Below are 18,041 nucleotides of genomic sequence, written 5' to 3' on the forward strand. Positions count from 1 at the left end.
TGCAGAAATTGTGCTGGCAAAGAGAAGAGGTGGACAACAGCTGGCGCGACAGCAGGGTGGCCACTGCACAGCTGGGCAAAGAAGAATGATGGCAACCACATGGCATAAGGGTATGGCCAAGGTAAAGCCAGCCTGTCTCTCCCGAATGATGGTTCCCATCGTTTCCCAGATACACCACGCCCTCTAAAGGCTGTTCGGTGACTTCAGCAGGCTTGGCCATTTGACACCTCTAAGAATATCAAGTCCTTCTGCAACAATGGCTTTGTGTCGTACCACAACATGGAGGCTAGCAAGGGGTGGTCGCAGAAGGCACCTCCTGGCTGGGACAATGCTGGGGGAATAAGCTACGGTGTACAGGCTAAGTTTGTAGAAAAAGCACTTGTAGCAGCAATGTGAGCACTTGTTCTTCTCCAGCCAACCAAACTCCTGCATCATCAGTGAAGACAATCAAACATGGTGTGAATTTGAAGACTAAACCGATCTCTAGGATTGAAGAACAGAAGTGCACAATTTCAGGAGTTCTCTACTGAGGAAAGATGCCTTACAGCTCTGCAGTTAAAGAACACCAACCTTCATGTGATATTCTTTAAAGAACTTCTATTTCAATAGCTTTGGCCTTTTTTACAGTTGTAGAGAGGCTGTATAGGGTCATCAGATTTTCCCACAGTTTAGCACCCAGTATTATTCACATATCCACTTGAGCCTTCTTCCCTGCAGAAGTTAGCACCCCTTATGTGAACTTGGCCCTTAGGAAGAATTTTACTTGCCACTTTTTTATGTTGAACAGTGGAGCATCCATGCAAGTTGATGGAAGAAAAATCAGAAGCCTCTGATATGAGCTGAGTGACAGACATGGGAAACACTGCACCACACATGCACAGCACACAGAAGCATCTCTTGCCACTGCTAGCACCCACAAATCCCACATTTTTCCCCAGCTTCAAAATAGGTACAAGAGAAAAGGATACTATTTGCAAGGAAAGACAAAATATTTTTCAGGACAGGGAAAGCAACAAGCAAGATCTGTAGAAAGAACTGTTACTCACTTAAGACAGCAGTTTGGGACTCAAATGATTCCCATCTTCGGCCAATGACATCTGCTTCTGAATTGAGAACAGAGAACGGGATAAAAAGTTTAAAAAAGGTTGGGGACAAGGGATTAGACAGGTTTCCAAGGAGCATATTTCCAGTGCTCTCAAGTGACTGCATGCACACAGCATCCCTCTCAACAGCCATGGTACTGAGCTCTCAGGGCAGGCTGTGAAGCACAGTGCAGCTGAGGGTGGCAGAAAAGAAAAGCAAAAAAGCAGCAACAGTTTGCCTCCTAGCAGGCACAGTTTGGCAGAATTCCTCCTGTTTCAGCTGTTGGTCTTCACAGCAACACCTACAAAGTTCTACAGTGTAAACCTCTCTCAGGCTAGTATGTGTCATTGAGGACTTTCTTAATTTCTCCCCTCTCACTTGGGGAGATCTGAAGCCAAGCTAGAGAGTTAAGATTCCAGTTAGAGCAGCCATACTATATCTCTGGTGAGTTCTGTCATCCCTTTTTGTCTCTTTTTCAACATCAGCACCTAAAATGTTTTCCAGCTCTGAGAAACAACAGGCTGCACTGCAGAAAGATGCTGTAGATACACCATTCCCCATAAGCCCCAAGACACCGTGAGTCATTATCAGGGTTTGAAAGCAGAGTTGCTTTGACTGAAAGTTCCCAAGGCACTGTCCCTTTGGGACCATGGAACTTAAGCTGAAGTGATTTTGTTAGTTTGATCAGTAAAACTCCAGCCCTCACTATGTATGCTTACTTGTGATGCCTGAACATGATTTCATGCACTCTTCCTCTTCTTGAAAGTTGTTGCTGTTGCCACCACAGCCCCCATAGGTGAAGGGGTCACATTTCTCAGAGAATGGGTTATAGTACCAGCGGGGGATGCTCTCAGAGCACTGTCCAGTATCAGGCAAGTCCACACAGTGACCTGGCAAAGCAAAGGAGACATGCTTTAGCCCAAGCAGTGTCTTCCCAGAGCAGCAACATTTTGTGCTCAGAACAGAAGAATGTGAGTACCATGGTGGAGGAAATCCACAGCCAGAACAATGGCTCTCACGTCCCCACTGCCAGCTGCCAGCTGCTCAAGTAGGCATTGCCAAGGTGAGCTGCAACTTGCTCACAAACCCAAGCATCAAGGAGGAAAAAGGAACAACAGACCATGCAGTCATGCTAAACCCTGGATTGGATCCCCTGTGGAAATAACCTGTTCTCTTTGGGAGGCAAAAGGAAACATGAAGAGCCTGGACACAGAAACCACAGTTCAGCCCAGGTCTCCTCTACAAGCAGTTGAATTTAAGTTGACTTGGAATATACTCTTTTAGTCCAGTGATAGGTCCGACATATACACTACTACAAACAAGGCAAAGGTCTGGGATCGAGCACAAGCATTGTCATGTTCCCCACACTGCTGTGGGTTCCACAATTTTGGAAAAAAAGTGCTGCAGGATTTTGTACAGGTCAAGTACTGTGCCCAGTCAGCAACATGCATGAGACCTGCCTGAGCAGCAAAAGTTCAGGCAGGAGAGTGAAAGCCTCCTATCAACAGCTGTCCTCAAGGTCTGAAAACAGGCCCTTGCTCATTCTTACTACAGGGACTACCCAGATGCTACACGTTTTTTTGGATTTACAGAGGGAAGCAGTTTTACAATGAAACAACAGACTGAAGGCAAAAAACAAAAGCTGGTAGAGGTCTGTCTAGGTGCTCTGGATGGTACATACCTTGCTTATGTGTGATATTGATTTTCTGCAGTCTATTGAACTCACGAGCATCTGCAAGGGAAACATTTCATGTTAAAGCTTCTCTCACGAGTTGAAAAGAAATGCCCCCATCCATGCAGACATGGGCAGACAGTGCTTTCCTGCACATTCCTTTGCTATCACAAGCCAAGGAAAGAAAGATATGATTTGATGTCTTAAATATCTCAAAGCTATGAGGGGAACACGGGGAAACCAAAATGTAGTAACAGGAAACTATTCCCAATTTCCATTCCACAAATACAGACAAAACTATGGAAAACAAAGGCTGCTTTCTTATTTTTATTTTCCATAGAGAAATACGGGAAACTCCAGGTTTTAAGAAGTATGGAAGAGCACTAGTGTATGATATAAGTGAGGGCAAGAGAGATGAATTGTAGACTTGCAACCTAAAAAGGCAACAAAACACCCACATATAGGAATGAGATTATGGGGATTCTGTCAGAAAAGGGGAGGAGGGACAGAGGGAGGGAGGAGAGGGTGTGGACTTGGGCATCTCATCTCTGTGCATTTACATTAGCATAACATGAGGATGTTAAGAGGACTGTGTCACTAGACAGACAGGGAGAAATCACAGAATCATAGAATTTAGGGGTTGGAATGGACCTTACAGAGCATCAAGTCCCAGTCCATCCTGCCATGGGCAGGGACACCTCCCTACTAGCCCAGGATGCTCAAGGCCTCATCCAGCCTGGCTTTGAACACCGCCAGGGTCGGGGCAGCCACATCCTTAGACAACCTGTTCTAGTGTTTCACCACTCTCACAGTAAAAAACGTTTTTCTAATATCCAGCCTAAACTTCCCCTCCTTCAATCTGAACCTTTCACCGCTTGTTCTATCATTGCAGTTCCTAATAAAGAGTTCCTCTCCAGCTCCCTTGTAGGCCCTTCAGATATTGAAAAGTTGCTATGAGGACTCCACGCAACCTTCTCTTCTCCAGGCTGAACAGCCCCAACTTCCTCAGCCTGTCTTCATAGGGGAGATGCTCCAGTCCTCTTATCAACTTCATGGCCTCCTCTGAACCTGCTTCAACAGTTCCATGTTCTTCTTATGTTGAGGGCACCAGAACTTCCAGGTGGGGTCTCACGAGAGCAGAGGGGGAGAAGAATCACCTCCCTTGACCTGCTGGCCACAATTCTTTTGATGCAGCCCAAAATTCGATTGGCTTTCTGGGCTGCTAGCACACACTGCTGGCTCGTTGTGAGTTTCTCTTTCCCACCACTGTGGTTTTCTTTCCCATCTCCTAACTCTAAGAATGCATGTAAGGTCATTCAGTGAGAAAAACACTGGAAGAGGAGGCAAGGGCAGGCTCCCAAGTCTTATAGACAGGTGCAGAGAAGTGAGTTGAAGAGTATTTAAGAGGCAGGAAGCATTGCAGAAGAAAGGTCATCTCTTGCAGTCAGCAGAGATATGGGAGATGGCAGAACCTGCAAATGTAATACTGCAGAAAGAGACAAAGCAGGGTCAGGAGATAAGAACAGAAGCACCAAAAAGCACTGAGTCAGCACCTGTAACTTACATTGCACTCATCCCTGGGCAGATACTAAGTTGTCTAAGCCAGAATTTGAAGTGCTTACATTGTTCACAGTACATCTCATCGGATCCATCAGCACAGTCGAGAGTTTCATCACACTCCAGATAGGCATCAATGCAGCAGCCATCCTTGCATCTGAAGAAGGGGGGCTGACAGTTCCCATTACATACTGCATCAGAAACAGTTCAGATAGCTCATTAAAATTCATTGTTTATTCCTGCCACACAGATGCTTTATGGAGGACTTTAAAACTGCTGCTAGGGTTGGTGAAAAAGAAGGCAGACTGGTTAAGTCTCTCCTCAATGCCACTTTAGACTCAAAACATATAATTCCTGTCTTTAAATGAAACACCACTCTGGGAACAGCCATGCTTCCTCTCGGGAAAGAAGTACACAGAAGGTGGAAGCAAGAATGAGCTACTCAAGAAGAATACGGGGACATTGCCCAAGCATGGGGGATTAAATTAGGAAAGTCAAACTGAAACCTGCACACTGGGCTGCAAGAGCTTTAGACCCCTTTGCTCCAGAGGTGATCCCAAGTGCTGAGTACTGTGCCCAGTTCTGAGCCCCCTAGTGCACAAAAGACACTGGCGTAATAGAGCGAATCCAGCAGACTCAGCAGAGGCCTGAGACACAAGACCTAGTGTGAAATTATGAAGAAAACAGGCTAATTTTGGAGGTGCACAGTAACAGGATGAACAGCAATAGACAAGTTGCAACAAAGGAAAGTGATTCAATATAAAGGGAAAAAATTATAGTGACAGTCATCAAACATTGGCATAGTTTGATCAGAGAAAGTATAAAATCTCCCTCATCAGAGATACCCCAAACTGCAATGGATAAAGTCCTGAGCAACATGGTGTGACTGAAAGCTCGCCCTGCTTTGAGTAGTGGATTGGAGCAGATGACTTCCAGAGGTAATCCCCAACCTGAATTATCCTATGACATGAAAGTGAAAGGTATGCTAAAGAAATTAGTCTCCAGTGCCTCACTTTCCACAGACTGAATCCTAATCAAAAGCCACAGGAATGGACATGAGACACTAAGCCCAAACTTGCTGCAGGATTACACCATGGTACAGGAGGCTCACCTGGCTGTTGTCGTCCACCAACAGAACCTGAAGAGATAAAGGGAAAAAATAAAAAAAATTACCACCACATCATTTTGTCAACTCAAGATCAGCTTTATATTGCCTTCATATCTCACCTAGGAAGTGCATATTTTCTGGAAGGAAGCCCTGGATGGGTTAGGGAGGTGAAATATGGATTCCTACCACTCAGAGACCCCAGATGAGTAGTACCCATGTAAGGCAGGCCTAGAGCACCACAGGGGAAGTTCCTACCACTATCTAGACCATTCCCAAACAGTCTCTTTTCCAAGGCTTTTGCCTCCTCCTTAACCTGTGCACTGCAAAAGGCCTGGCAAACACTGAGCCTGTTTATTTGAGGCAGCACTAAATCATTGTCAGACATGACTAAGAGGATGCCAAGGAGGGAGATTAATTTCACTTTGGGAGTGAAGCACTTCTAGACCCCACAGCACAATGCTCCCCTCTGAATTTAAGTTCCAGATGCAACATAAAGATTTGGTGATGGCTTCTACAACAAGAAGTATACCAGGGACACAGTCCAGTGCTTCAGAGGCTGGGTCAGAAATACTGAGAGCATAAGACAAGGACTGCCCATCCATGATCAGCCCAGTCTCCTCAGCTTACTGGGCTCTAACTAGCTGTCAGCCAAGAAGCTGCAGTACCCGTCCACAGGGTCGTGGTAATCCCGTGAGAAAGAGGGGGCTGGATTTTCGAAGAGGACTCACCTCTAACATTCTTGCAGGCAAGTTTACACTCTTCTTCCCGTAAGTAGTTGTTCTTGTTGGGCTTGCAGCCACCAAAAATGAACTCCTCACACTGCTGAAGGCTTGGGTTGTAAAACCAACGTGGAAAAGATCCCCGACACCAGCCCACCTTCTTAGGAGTCAAACAGTGCTCTATCAAGAAAGTTAACATGAAAGGCTCTGGTTAGACATGTCTTTTGGAAGACTTTCTCTTTTATATATGTCAAGGCAAAGAAAGTCTTCCAAAAGACTTGTATGAAAGACTTATAAAATCTTGAGAGGCATGGTGAAGGAGAGTAGGGGATCATAGAATGCATTTTTTTGCATGAAAGACAGGGTCACAAGAAAAAATTAGAAGGTGCCACATCCATAAAACTAAAGGATCTGCTTCTTCACACAGCACATAGTTAAGCTGTGAAACTCCTTGCTTCAGGATGTTGCTGCTGTGAAAGATTACAGGAGGTCAAAAAGGGATCCATCTATGGCTATTAAACACTAAGACATCACCTTCTGCTTAAAAAAAAACTCCCAGCTGCAAAATCCTTGGGGATTAGTCAAGCATAGTAGGGATTTACTGATAGCATGTCATGTTCTTGTACTCTTTCCAAAGTATCAACCTCTGGACACTGTTGAATGATTGTAGTGGAGTTTGATCAGATAATTAGTGTCACTTGACATGGCTGTTCTCATATTTTTATGGCAGCTGTGGTAGGAGGAGAAATCCCCTGCTTAGCTACTAGTCAGCCATTCGTCCAAGAACTCCCTGCTTCTAATGCACTTGTAATGTTGAACACTTTGATCATTAAACAAGACCATTAAAGAAAAAACATGTAACTAAAGCCAGGGACACTGAATGTCTTGCAGATGGCTCCACCTATCCTGTAGCCTAAAGGCCTTTGCAGCAGAACCATAGAGTCAGCAAGTCCTTTCAGGTTCTCCTGTTTTACACCCTCAGTTGCACCCTGGGCTTCAGCCACCCTGGTGTCATCCCGCAGAGGGCAATGCCAGGCAGAGTGGATGGGGTTATTGAGGACCACCTCTGCTGCAAGAGTATGTGAAAACCCTAAAACAGACCACTATGCATATGGAGACCTTCCAACTGGTGCAGGCTTTTAGTGCGAAAAGTTGACATGCAAGTCTGGCCTCTTGGTTGCGCTCTGCTCACATCTACCCCTCCGGGAAGAGCACCCAGGCTTAAGGACTCCAGCTAGACACCCATGGGCTCAGGCTCACCTTCTGTCTGCTCAGAGTTCAGCACCACGATGGTGATGTTGGTGAAGTCTTGCTGCTGTGCAGTGTCCGTGACAGTAAGCTGAAAGACGTAAGTCCCCGCCTGTAGGTTGGAGATTTCTACCTGATCTTCTTCATGTTTCTGAGAATGCAAAAGAAAGGCTTATGCAGGAGAAAGTATCTCTAATGAAGGAGTGAGTGAAGCCATGCTAGGCCCATGTTCCTGCATTAGGGAGAAAGGAGCTTGGATGGAAACCTCCGAGGAGATGTATGGCATGAAAAATGTCGCCGTGCTAAACAATATCCCCAAACCCATGGGCTGGTACCCAGCTGGAATAGCAGAGAGAATGAGTACCACAAGTGTAATTAGATATTTCATATATTGGGGCATTGTGAAAGCAAAAGGGAAAAATAAAACCCTTTGGAGAATTCTGAAATACCTGTAGTTTTATTTTACTTTTTAAAACTCAAAACCTATCACGAACCATTTACTTAGTACATAGGGAATAAGGTAGGTGTATTTAATTAAATTAGCTTTCTATTCTGATAAAATATTATTGACACGAACTTTTCCCCTTTATTTATTAACAAAATCGGGCCTCTATCTCCATTCTATCTCTTGGTTTTGGTTAGGTTTCAAAGGAACACAGCCTTGCCATATAAAGTATTTAATACAGCATAATATTACAGGTCTTCCCCTCCCTGAAAATTGCTTTGGTTGACCTAGGGCAAAGGAGCACTTGCTGATTTCCACAGACCCCTCAGAACTCTAGAGCTTGTCACTGCTGCCACAAGAACTCCACATAAGCTCCATGGCTTCAAAAGATTTTTGCAGAACAGAAATAATTTGCTCTTCTAAACCCACAACTTACTTTTAGTATCTATCAAATAGGCAGTGATCATATCCCCGGGATCTCGGATCCAGTCAAGAGACATGACCTCTGCTCCAGATCAGACAAAATAGGAGGAAGAACCTATGCTCTAGAAAGAGGCAAAGTCTAGGAAAAGCCCCAGGACAACAGAAGCAGAGCCTGAGACTGGATTATTCAGAGACAGAGGAGGAGACAGACCAAAGTGGACAGAGCAGAACTAAAGGCAGGCCCCTCACTGAACTACAGGAGCTCAGGACCAGAGGCAGCTCTTACATCAAATCTGCTGCCCTCTCAGATGCTCCCACCCAGACAGATCAGATGTTGCTCAGGAAGGTTTGAGAGAGAGCTTCCTGGTGCAGGGAGCCTGAGGCCTGATGAGGCCAAGAAATGTCACTTCCAAGTAGTGTGCAAGAGGGTGGGGGAAACCACAAGGAGTGCTCCATAGCATTTGGAAACAGGGTCATGGGTGGACTTGCTTGAAGAAGGAAGGACAAGGTAACTTGTGACAGCCGAACCTAGTGCAGACCACAGGTGACACTGAGCAAGCTGCTTACTTGCTACAGCTCCCTACCTTCATCTCCACAGAGGGATCGCCAAGGATCTGTTTCCATTCATAGCTGACTATCCCTCGGTCATCCGTGCTCTCTGTGCCTCTCAGCATCACTGGCTGCCCCGGCTGTACCCTCATGTCCTTGACAGCGCGGGCTATTGGAGGATGGTCATCTGCAAAAGAAATGTAGAACAAGGCTTGGGTAAGAGGCCGAAGGGCTGTCTTCATTACAGGAGACAAGGAAGGGGATTCTTCCAGGCTAAATTTATACAGACTTCAACTGCTAATAAAAAACACTTTTATACAGCTGTGCTCCTTACAGCCTGAGCAAGCAACAGGCAAACAGTACCATTATTACTGCCCTCACTAATTTAGTAACTCCACAACCCACTCTGGCAGTGTCTTTGAGCCAGCTGGCTCCCTGGCCACTTCTGTCCACAGGAACCACTGTATGAGGGTGGCCCTATGGCTAGAGCCATTGTGCTTCTGACTGTCACATGACATTCTCACAAAACAGCACAGAGCAATCTCCACCCTTCACCGAGGAAGACGGCCTGGTGTGGGTGCTGAAGAATGTGGCACCGACTCTCACCATTCCTACCACCATCCCTGAGCACTATCTTAGCATATTTAGCCAGAGCAACACAATGCAGGACTTCAGATGTGAAATATCCCTCCTCCAGCCCATCTTCCATCTCACTCTCTGGCATGCATTCCTTTAAAACAGCATAAAAATCCAATTCATGAGATCGTTATTTTTGTGCCATTCCATGGATTAGCTTACCAGCAACCTCCACAATCCATTAAATACTTTTCCAGACTGTAAGTGCAAGAGATGAAAACTGATCCCTGTCTGTGCTAGCAAGAACAGCCTCTACAATGACACCACTGAGCCTGCATCATAACTCCCTTTGGCCTGAATGTCTCTGATCACAGGCTTCGTGCATAGCTTAGCCCATAAAACTCCACCTGGTAGTGCCTGTACCAAGTCCAAGACTCAATGTTCTGGTTTAAACAGTCTTTTGTAAAGGCATCAACCTTCATTTATAAGCTAGATATAAATCACTCTACCACTACACTGTTATACCAACTGTGACCAAAGAAGAGGATTAGTGCCCAAACCCCCAAGAAAAATTACTCCATCAGCTGATTAATTTCACTGTTGCGGCAATTCCTGATCTCCTGTTTGAGTATATCTGGATTCAGGTCCCAGCTGCTGACTCTTACTGTAGTCCATGGAAGGGACCTTTAATATGTTATATATACAAACAAATCTGACATTCAGAACAGGCTACTTAGTTCTTTCATCACTAAATTCAGTAGAATAGTGATCCTTGCAACATATTCCAGAGCAGTTACCACAAATCCACCGAGTATCTTCTGTTTTCTGCTATCTTTTACCAAATGAAGATATATTCATTCTATCCTGGTCTTGCTGCCATGAGAAAATCACAGGGGACGCAAACCTTACTATGTTTATATATTCAAGCATTGCACTCAGCTTGTTTGGCTGCAGAATGGGGGAGGGCACATGCATGCCAGGCCCCTGAGGTTCCCCATGCAGCCTGCTCCCCAGCTGCAGCCCTGCAGCACCAGGCTGATGGGGCTGTGGTTTGACTGTATGGAAAGAGGTCAGCCATTTCTAGCTTGTGTCGCTGCAGGGCTTCTGATTACCTTTATCACACCAGTCTGTGTGTTCTCTGCAGTCTGGTTTTACCTTTTATATCATCTTTTCATCTAAGTATTGTGTAGGAACGATATGGGATCAAGCTCATATTGTTGATACTCACCAAAACATGCAGAGGAGACCCAGCTGGACTGAAAAAGGCCAGAAAGATGACACAAGCAGAGATGCCCACCCTGGTGTCCTCTCATCTTTGGTTGAGGCACACCTCCCTGCCACTCCTTTCTGAGGGCTGCATGTCAGAGTGATGGGTCCTGTCTCAGTCAGGCACAAAGACTGCTGAAAGACACCAAACTGGGCCAAGTGAGGCTGGCATCTCTTGGTTTTGAGCACGGTCAGTAGAATAAATCAATGGAGTTTTGCTTTATTTTCAAGTGGTCTTACTATGAGAACATTTATAGGCAAAAGCCATGACTGGAGCTGGCAACACCTTCCAAACCAGAGCCCCACAAACCCCTTGCATGCAGCACTATAAGCTCTGGAAAGAGGACATGTTCCTGCCATTCCGGCCAGGCAAACGCCAGGAGTCTGCCAGGGAGAGAGGCAGCCTACTCCCTGCCACCCTCCTGCTAGGGTGAGCCCAGTAGGTGGGTGCAATTGCACAAGGGAAAGACCAGTTTTTCAGCAGCACAGAGGCTGATCATTAACTCGTAATTCCAAATCATAAATTTCCTTGACATTTTTAAGCACGTACACTGTTTAAAAAAATTACCGGCAAAACGGTTAGTTACTTTGGGTTGTGGATTACATAGTGAAGTAAAAACTCAGTTCTGATCAATGGTCAGCAACTTCTCCAGGTCCCATCTCTGAGTAGCCAAATTTCCCCGTCCTCCTCACCTCCAGAAAATAGTCAAGAGTATTTCCCTATCTGTGGTGACTGCCAAGGAGGAACACCCACGAGAAATTAAGCATTTCATTTTCAAGTGAACATTGGAAAGTTCAGTTGACTTTGGAGTATTTCTGCCACACTGACTGTATGCAGCCTTCCACGGCAACACGGCTGTTCTCCACCTGAGCTTCAGAACCAAGTGCTGACTGAGCCAGAGTGAGTATCACCAAACTGCTGATGGAAGGGAGATTCTCCATTCAGTTTGTTTTCCTCTGAAAGTCTGTTGGAAAAATGAAAGTTACCTTTGCTATAATGCTCTTTTGACTATGGAAAGTTTCTCCTGTAAAACTCTTCAATTAACAGGGAAGTTAAAGCTTTATGATGCTGTTCTGTGGTGTGGTCCATACTGTGAAATGTGCTCCTGGAATCATGTCATTAAGTGACAACTTCCACTCCCATTTATACAATATATCAGAAGGGGAAGTATATTGTCTTTATAATTCCAGAGAAAAGCTTGATAGAGAACATCCAAAATGCTTTAAAAATCTATATGGTTTACAGCATATTCATGTCTCAGTTCCTGATTTCTGCTTTTTAAAAAATTTCACCTGGTTTTAAGGCTTATGTAGTCAGTTTGTCTGACATCACCTCTAATGAGTAAACTTGAACCAAAGTTGATGAGGGAACAAGAATTTAAAAGATAATAAATTCCCTCAAGAGCTGCAAAAGTAAACAACTAGGTGAAATGAGAGACCCCACTAGGGGCCTTGGTATCCAAACCTGCAGGCACCAGTGAAATCTCACAGCAGAACGTACTTGCAAACATCCCAGTTTGGGGGTTTCTCTTTTGGACCTCAGATATTACCTCTTGCCCTCAAGATACAAATCCACAGAAAACCAGATTTCCTTCATTCCAGTGCTTATGCAGATGCATCCTGAGTAGCTGAGACTATATTGCAATGCTTAAAAATACCTCAGAATGATTTGAGATTGTTACTAGAAAGAGCTGGAAAGCTTTCTCATGGTGACTAAGGGTTTTACAGGCCACTGCTGACTGCCTTTACAGCTTGCAAATGAGATGAGTATGGCTTGTATTGGGAACACTGAGGCACTGTGGAGGAAAAGACCTTACTTGTTACAAAAGCCACTGCTCAGAGCCACTGACCAAGCCAGGAACAGAAATGAGGCCACTCAAATTCCAGCATCCATGAGACACACAACCTTGGAGATTTCAAGTGTTACAAGCCAGCTGAGTCTGCCTGCTGCAAAAGCAGGTGGGCAGCAGTGTGGCTCTTCCCAAAAATGCTAAAGCTGCAAAAGCTCTGCTCTTGACTGCTTCCAGGAAAGTCACTCAAAAGTGAACAGCTTTCTTGCCCATTGACATTAGAAAACTCTCACTTCAACGGGCAAAGGTAATGAAGGATGACACTGCAGCCAGTGTTAATTTGCCTGAGGAGGGAGAGAGGGAGAAAGGAATAAGGCAATGCAGCATAGTGCCTGGAGAAAGAGAAATACAGGCTCGCTCTTTAGGGCTTCATCCTGGCTGGGCAGCAAATATAGTCATGATAAAGCCATACAGTTTTCCAACAACTCATTCAGAGCTAAGCAGCTCTCAGCATTAGTTTCTAGAGGTTTCTGCAGTGGTTTGTAAGAGGTGCACAGAGCAGGTCAACTTAACCTCTCTAAAACAATAGAGTACAACTGAACAGATTATATTTTCAGAATAATGCAAGTTGCTGCTGCAGCCAGGCTCCTTCCATCTTTCCTCAGGGTGTGGAAAACCAGTCCCATTTGGTTTAGCAGGCAGAGGGAAATACTCTTCCTCAGGTCTTAGTGCTATTTTAGTAAAGATACATTTGTTCCTCCAGTCTCCTTAAATAGCTCCAGAGAGAAGACATGATGTAGCCACTCCAATAAATTCTGCATGACAAATGCTAATTTCACAGCAAATGGAGTGGAAGCTGCTGCTCACCCACTCTGAGCAGTGAGATCTACCAACTGGTCTTCCAGGGCCCTTCCAGTGGGCCCTGGAAGGGCCCTCTGAATCTGTGGTGTCAGTATGAATGTGCAATTCCCCCACTCTCCTGGCCTGAGCTGGGTGCTGGAGGATGAGAAGCTAGCTTAGGGCTGAAGAGCATCAGCCAAGGGCAGACCTGTATCAGCCCTGGCTGAGATCCCAGCACCACTCATTTGAGTTGCACTGTGCACACAGAATGGAAACCATTGTGGGACCAAATATTTGAGGAGGACAGGGTAGCTCTCCATTTTGAATGCATTATCTAAGTTTTAGCCTGAAAATCTTTCTCCATGGTGAGACAGGAGCAGACACATCCTGAAGTTCCCCAGCACTTCCTGTCTCCCACTCACGAGCCTTGAATTCAACAGGAGGAGAGTGTCACCGATCATTTCACAACCACCACAAAAGGTTCAGTTCAAGAAATGGACAAAGGTTCAGGGAGGTTATTTTCCAGTTTCACACCCAAAACTGGTTTGCCTAGACCAGAATAAACTCAGGCTAGTTACTTAAACACTGGGCTCCATTATTACCAATAAAGTGCATGGTGAGCCTGCCCCTCCCGAATGAGCCAGGCAGAAAACTCGCACCAAAGTTCAGGCTAGGGAATCATTGAAGAGGATCGTGCCTTTTAATAACATCAGAGACTTCAGGCTGTACCTTAGTTGGAACAGGCAAGCGACAGGGCCAAGCTGTTGTCACCAGCTTATAAAGGCCTCAGAAGCTCTTGTTCTCCAAAATACTGAAAATTACCTCAGATGACATGCAGAAGCCAGATTTTAGTTGTATTAATTGTTGCCTGTACCCACAGGTTTTTCTGAAGTCATAACACCATAAAAGTGGCCACAGTGAGTTAGAGCATAGATGCCCCTGTCCCTGTGTTCAGTTGCCAACAGCCTCGCTGAGGACGTTTAAGCAAGCACAAGAACAACACAAGCCTACACAGTGCTTTTCCTGTAACACTCTCCCAGCTTTCAGCTACTTCCATCACGCTCCAGAAACACTCCAAGACCAGATCTGCCCATTCCGCAGCCCCCAGCTTTGCACTCTCTTTCACGAGTTACCTGCTCTCCTCCTGAATATATAAATCTCTTAATTCAACAGGTCTGCTCCCTGTAGTAGTAGTAGTGTGGGTCTTGCAACGTGTGACTTTTTTGTTTAATGTCATCCACTGGGATCACTAAACGTGTATTTCACTATTCGCTAGAAAAAACATGCTTTTAATCCTCACTACTGCAGAGGATGTCTGAAGATTGCCACAGGCAAAGGCTCATAGGACACCTGGCAGCAGCACATACAGGAAAGAAATGCATGATATAGCAGCAGGTAAGCTTCCAGCAGACCCTTAGAGCCAGTCTCAGGGGGCTGACAATAACCGGTACTCCGGAACAACCACAAAACTTCACATTTTAACAGTGATACAGCACAACAGCAGGAAAACTAGCTCTTTCTCCAGTCCAAAACCTGGGACAAGATTTTTTTACCTATAAACATTTGGGAAGAAAACCTGACATGCTGAAAACAGCTTCCTTAACACTTGTTTCACCTGGTCTCTCCAGGAGCACTAAATAGGTCCAAAACCAAAAATGCTGTCTGTAGACATGCTCAGTGCCCAGAGGCTCCTTCTGGCCTCCTGCACCTGCCCCATTGTGCCCTTCCCCTCTACCCTGCAGTGAGAGCCAAGACAGGCCCAGACAGGCCCATTCCTCCTGAATGGAGCCAATTCCAGCATCATGGGCTGGAGGGGCTTGTGGTTTTGGTTTAGGTTTTTTGGTTTGGATCTGAACCAAAACGGAGAGCAGCATTCTTAAGTGTCTCATCAACTGGTGTGGGGAGGAGGACCCAGCTGATTTAGCCCTAGTTAGTATTTGCTGTTTCTCCAGTAAGGTAACTCCCTTCGTCTATTTCCCTGCCAGCCCTCCAATGTCCTTCAAGGTGATTCAGAAAGCTTTTGGTATCAAAGACAATGCCAAAAATCTCAGAGGAGGAGGGAAAGGTACTTCCCATTGAAGCAAGCATGAACACTGCAGCCCAATCCCAATATGCAGCAGAGAGCTGCCTACTGTCTGTTGGTACAGCTGGAGACCTGCCTGGCACCTGGAACGCTCTGAGAGTCAAACACAGGGTGTAAAGAGACACGGAGCCCTTCCTACTCCCGCAGCAGCATCATGGCGCAAGCCTCACAGGAGCAAGGAGGAGCATGGCTGCCTCAGCAGGCCCAGGAACCCTAACTGCATTTCTGGCATGTTTTTTGCTTCTCACTGATAAGCCCTCCTAGGTCTTCCTGCTCCACCACAGCCATCCTAGAATCTGTGAAAGGAGCAGCAGGGCAGCACCTGCATACTGGTGGCTGGGCCGCTGCACCTCGGTGCCATGGGCTGGCAAACACGTAACTGCTGGTGGCACAGAGAGGTCAGTGAGCCAGGGACACTTTCTAAAGACCCACACACATGCGAGGCCAGGCTCTGGGACCAGCCAATGGAAGAGGGGCCTGCAGTCTCCTTGTATGAGGCACTAGTCCACAGAGGTGAAGAGACTTAATTGCTCAACAGTACATTGTATTTTAATCTAATCTTGTGAAATCAGGATGTACTGGAGATGATGCATTCCCTTTTCCTCCTACAACAAAGCACACAGGAGTTCAGACAACTACCAGCATGCCACCTCCAGTCCTGATGTGGCCTTCAGTTCCTTGCTAAATGCGGCTCCCATAAAAAGGATTTTGAGCCTGGAATGGAGATGCAGAACTACTGCAACAGTGAGACACACTTACCAGAAGACCCTAAAATCCAGTGGGAAATCACTAGTAGGGGCAGAGGACAGGAGGACCACTTCTGTCATACTGCAGTTCAATCCAACAACACCGAAGGGCTGCTCCAAAACCCCCACGCTGCTACGCAGCAAAGACCAAATGGTCAGTGTGGCGTTTGGTGCCATTTCCACCTCCAGCACCCACAGGACTCACTGGCTGGAGCATCCCAGCAGAAGATCAAAGGCCTTATTCAGCTCACATTATTAAGCTCGAGCCCAAACCCTTGTGCTCACTTGGAGGCTCCCCTTGTCACCTCCATAGATCCTTTCCTTCCCACAAGTGGGCTGGGAGGTGTGAGGAGGATTACCCATACAGATATTCCCTAAGAGCCCTGCCCAGGCATCAACAAATAATAAGTTATGGTTGCCAAAGACCCAGCCAGGCTGGAAACATCCTGGCTTCATTAGGCTTCAGCCAAAACACAAAATAATGAAGCAAAAGGAGGAACTGCTGTGTGTTCAGTGTTTCTGAACACACTGCAATTCTTTGGAGATGCCAGAGTGTGTGACAGCTTCAGATTAGTTAGCTTTCCATCTAGTTCTCTGGGTCCAGGTGCAATCCTTCAGAGCAGGGAAACACTGACTGGGGAAGAGAAACTTCCAAAGAGGACGTTTTCTAACCAGCCTCCCCTGGCCGCTCCTTTCCCTCCCCCACCAGCACGGACCAGTCCCAACAAGCAGAGCCCGACACCAAGACATCTCACCATCCAGGCTACTGCTAAAGGCAAGTGGATTACATCCTGCCTCCAACCCCTGAGCAATTAAGAGATTAATGCAGCCCTTTAAAATGCGGTGATTTTTAGAGGATTTCACTTTCCGACCTCAAAGGCCTGAGGGGAGGGTGAAGAAAAACAATACCTTTTTCGCTACATTGTCAAACATCAAAAACTCTGACTGAGTTTGGTAATCACACACTCCAGTCACTTCAAAGAGGTAAAAGAAATATTTTCTCTCCATTTACTAATAGGTAAGCTGAAGCACAAACCTTAAAGTTAGGGAAAACCTTTGTGGCAGAGGAACATATAGAAACACCATCTTCAGCATCGACTTTGTCCCAACTGTTTGGCACCACAGCTGCACAAATGATGGATGGAGGAGCTGGCACCAGTGGCCATTAATGCTCTTCCAGACCCGATTTGCTTATCCCTTGTATGCACCTTACCACTAGATCTGTGATCCTGCATTGCCAGGTAGGAATCATACATGTCCTTCTTCAAGAAGTTGAGAAAGCCGCTCTTACTTCCTGGAAGCAGACAAAAGTCTGCTCATAGAGGCAGTTGAGGAGAAAGCAGCCCCGGATGTGGTCTTCCTCTGCGCCCGGGCCCTGCTCCACCAGAGCCAGGTTACAAGTGGGGTCCTTACAGCAGGCTCTCATGCAGTCCCTGCTGCGGTGCACCCTGGGGGACGACAAGAAGGTGGCTCCATTCTGGACAGAGGCGTCTGTATCCAGCACCCAATCTGGCACTCATAGAGGCAGTTGAGGAGAAAGCAGCCCCGGATGTGGTCTTCCTCTGCGCCCGGGCCCTGCTCCACCAGAGCCAGGTTACAAGTGGGGTCCTTACAGCAGGCTCTCATGCAGTCCCTGCTGCGGTGCACCCTGGGGGACGACAAGAAGGTGGCTCCATTCTGGACAGAGGCGTCTGTATCCAGCACCCAATCTGGCAGCCCTGCCGTAAAGTCCTCCAGGCACATTTCACCGAAGGGTTTTTCCTCCTGCCCTTCAATAAAGTCCAGCGCCAGCACCAAGCAGAGCCAGGGCGAAAACCATGGGCCCAGGCTCCTTCTGGCCATCTTGGCTCCCTGATCCTCACCGCCTTAAGACCTCAATCCTTTCCTAAAGGGAGGAGAAGACAGATGAAGCGGAGGGACGGTGTGCAAGGGCCGG

General features: G+C 46.4%; 1 protein-coding gene across 1 annotated transcript in view; it reads right to left on the reverse strand.

Moving 5' to 3' along the window:
- SPINT1 (serine peptidase inhibitor, Kunitz type 1) overlaps positions 1 to 17,947 on the reverse strand; it is an 18,222-nt gene extending 275 nt beyond the window's left edge. The window contains exons 1-10 of the mRNA XM_009073158.1: positions 17,589 to 17,947; positions 17,319 to 17,389; positions 8,840 to 8,991; positions 7,400 to 7,538; positions 6,149 to 6,319; positions 5,424 to 5,450; positions 4,378 to 4,503; positions 2,765 to 2,815; positions 1,803 to 1,973; positions 1,047 to 1,103 (exon numbers count right to left, since the gene is read on the reverse strand). Of these exons, the coding sequence (XP_009071406.1) occupies positions 1,047 to 1,103; positions 1,803 to 1,973; positions 2,765 to 2,815; positions 4,378 to 4,503; positions 5,424 to 5,450; positions 6,149 to 6,319; positions 7,400 to 7,538; positions 8,840 to 8,991; positions 17,319 to 17,389; positions 17,589 to 17,947 (1,324 nt within the window). The remainder of the gene's footprint in view (positions 1 to 1,046; positions 1,104 to 1,802; positions 1,974 to 2,764; positions 2,816 to 4,377; positions 4,504 to 5,423; positions 5,451 to 6,148; positions 6,320 to 7,399; positions 7,539 to 8,839; positions 8,992 to 17,318; positions 17,390 to 17,588) is intronic.
- Between the last annotated feature and the right edge of the window lie 94 nt (positions 17,948 to 18,041).

This window comes from Acanthisitta chloris, unplaced genomic scaffold (genome assembly GCF_000695815.1).
Source record: "Acanthisitta chloris isolate BGI_N310 unplaced genomic scaffold, ASM69581v1 scaffold18884, whole genome shotgun sequence".
In the NCBI taxonomy this organism is placed as follows: Eukaryota; Metazoa; Chordata; class Aves; order Passeriformes; family Acanthisittidae; genus Acanthisitta; species Acanthisitta chloris.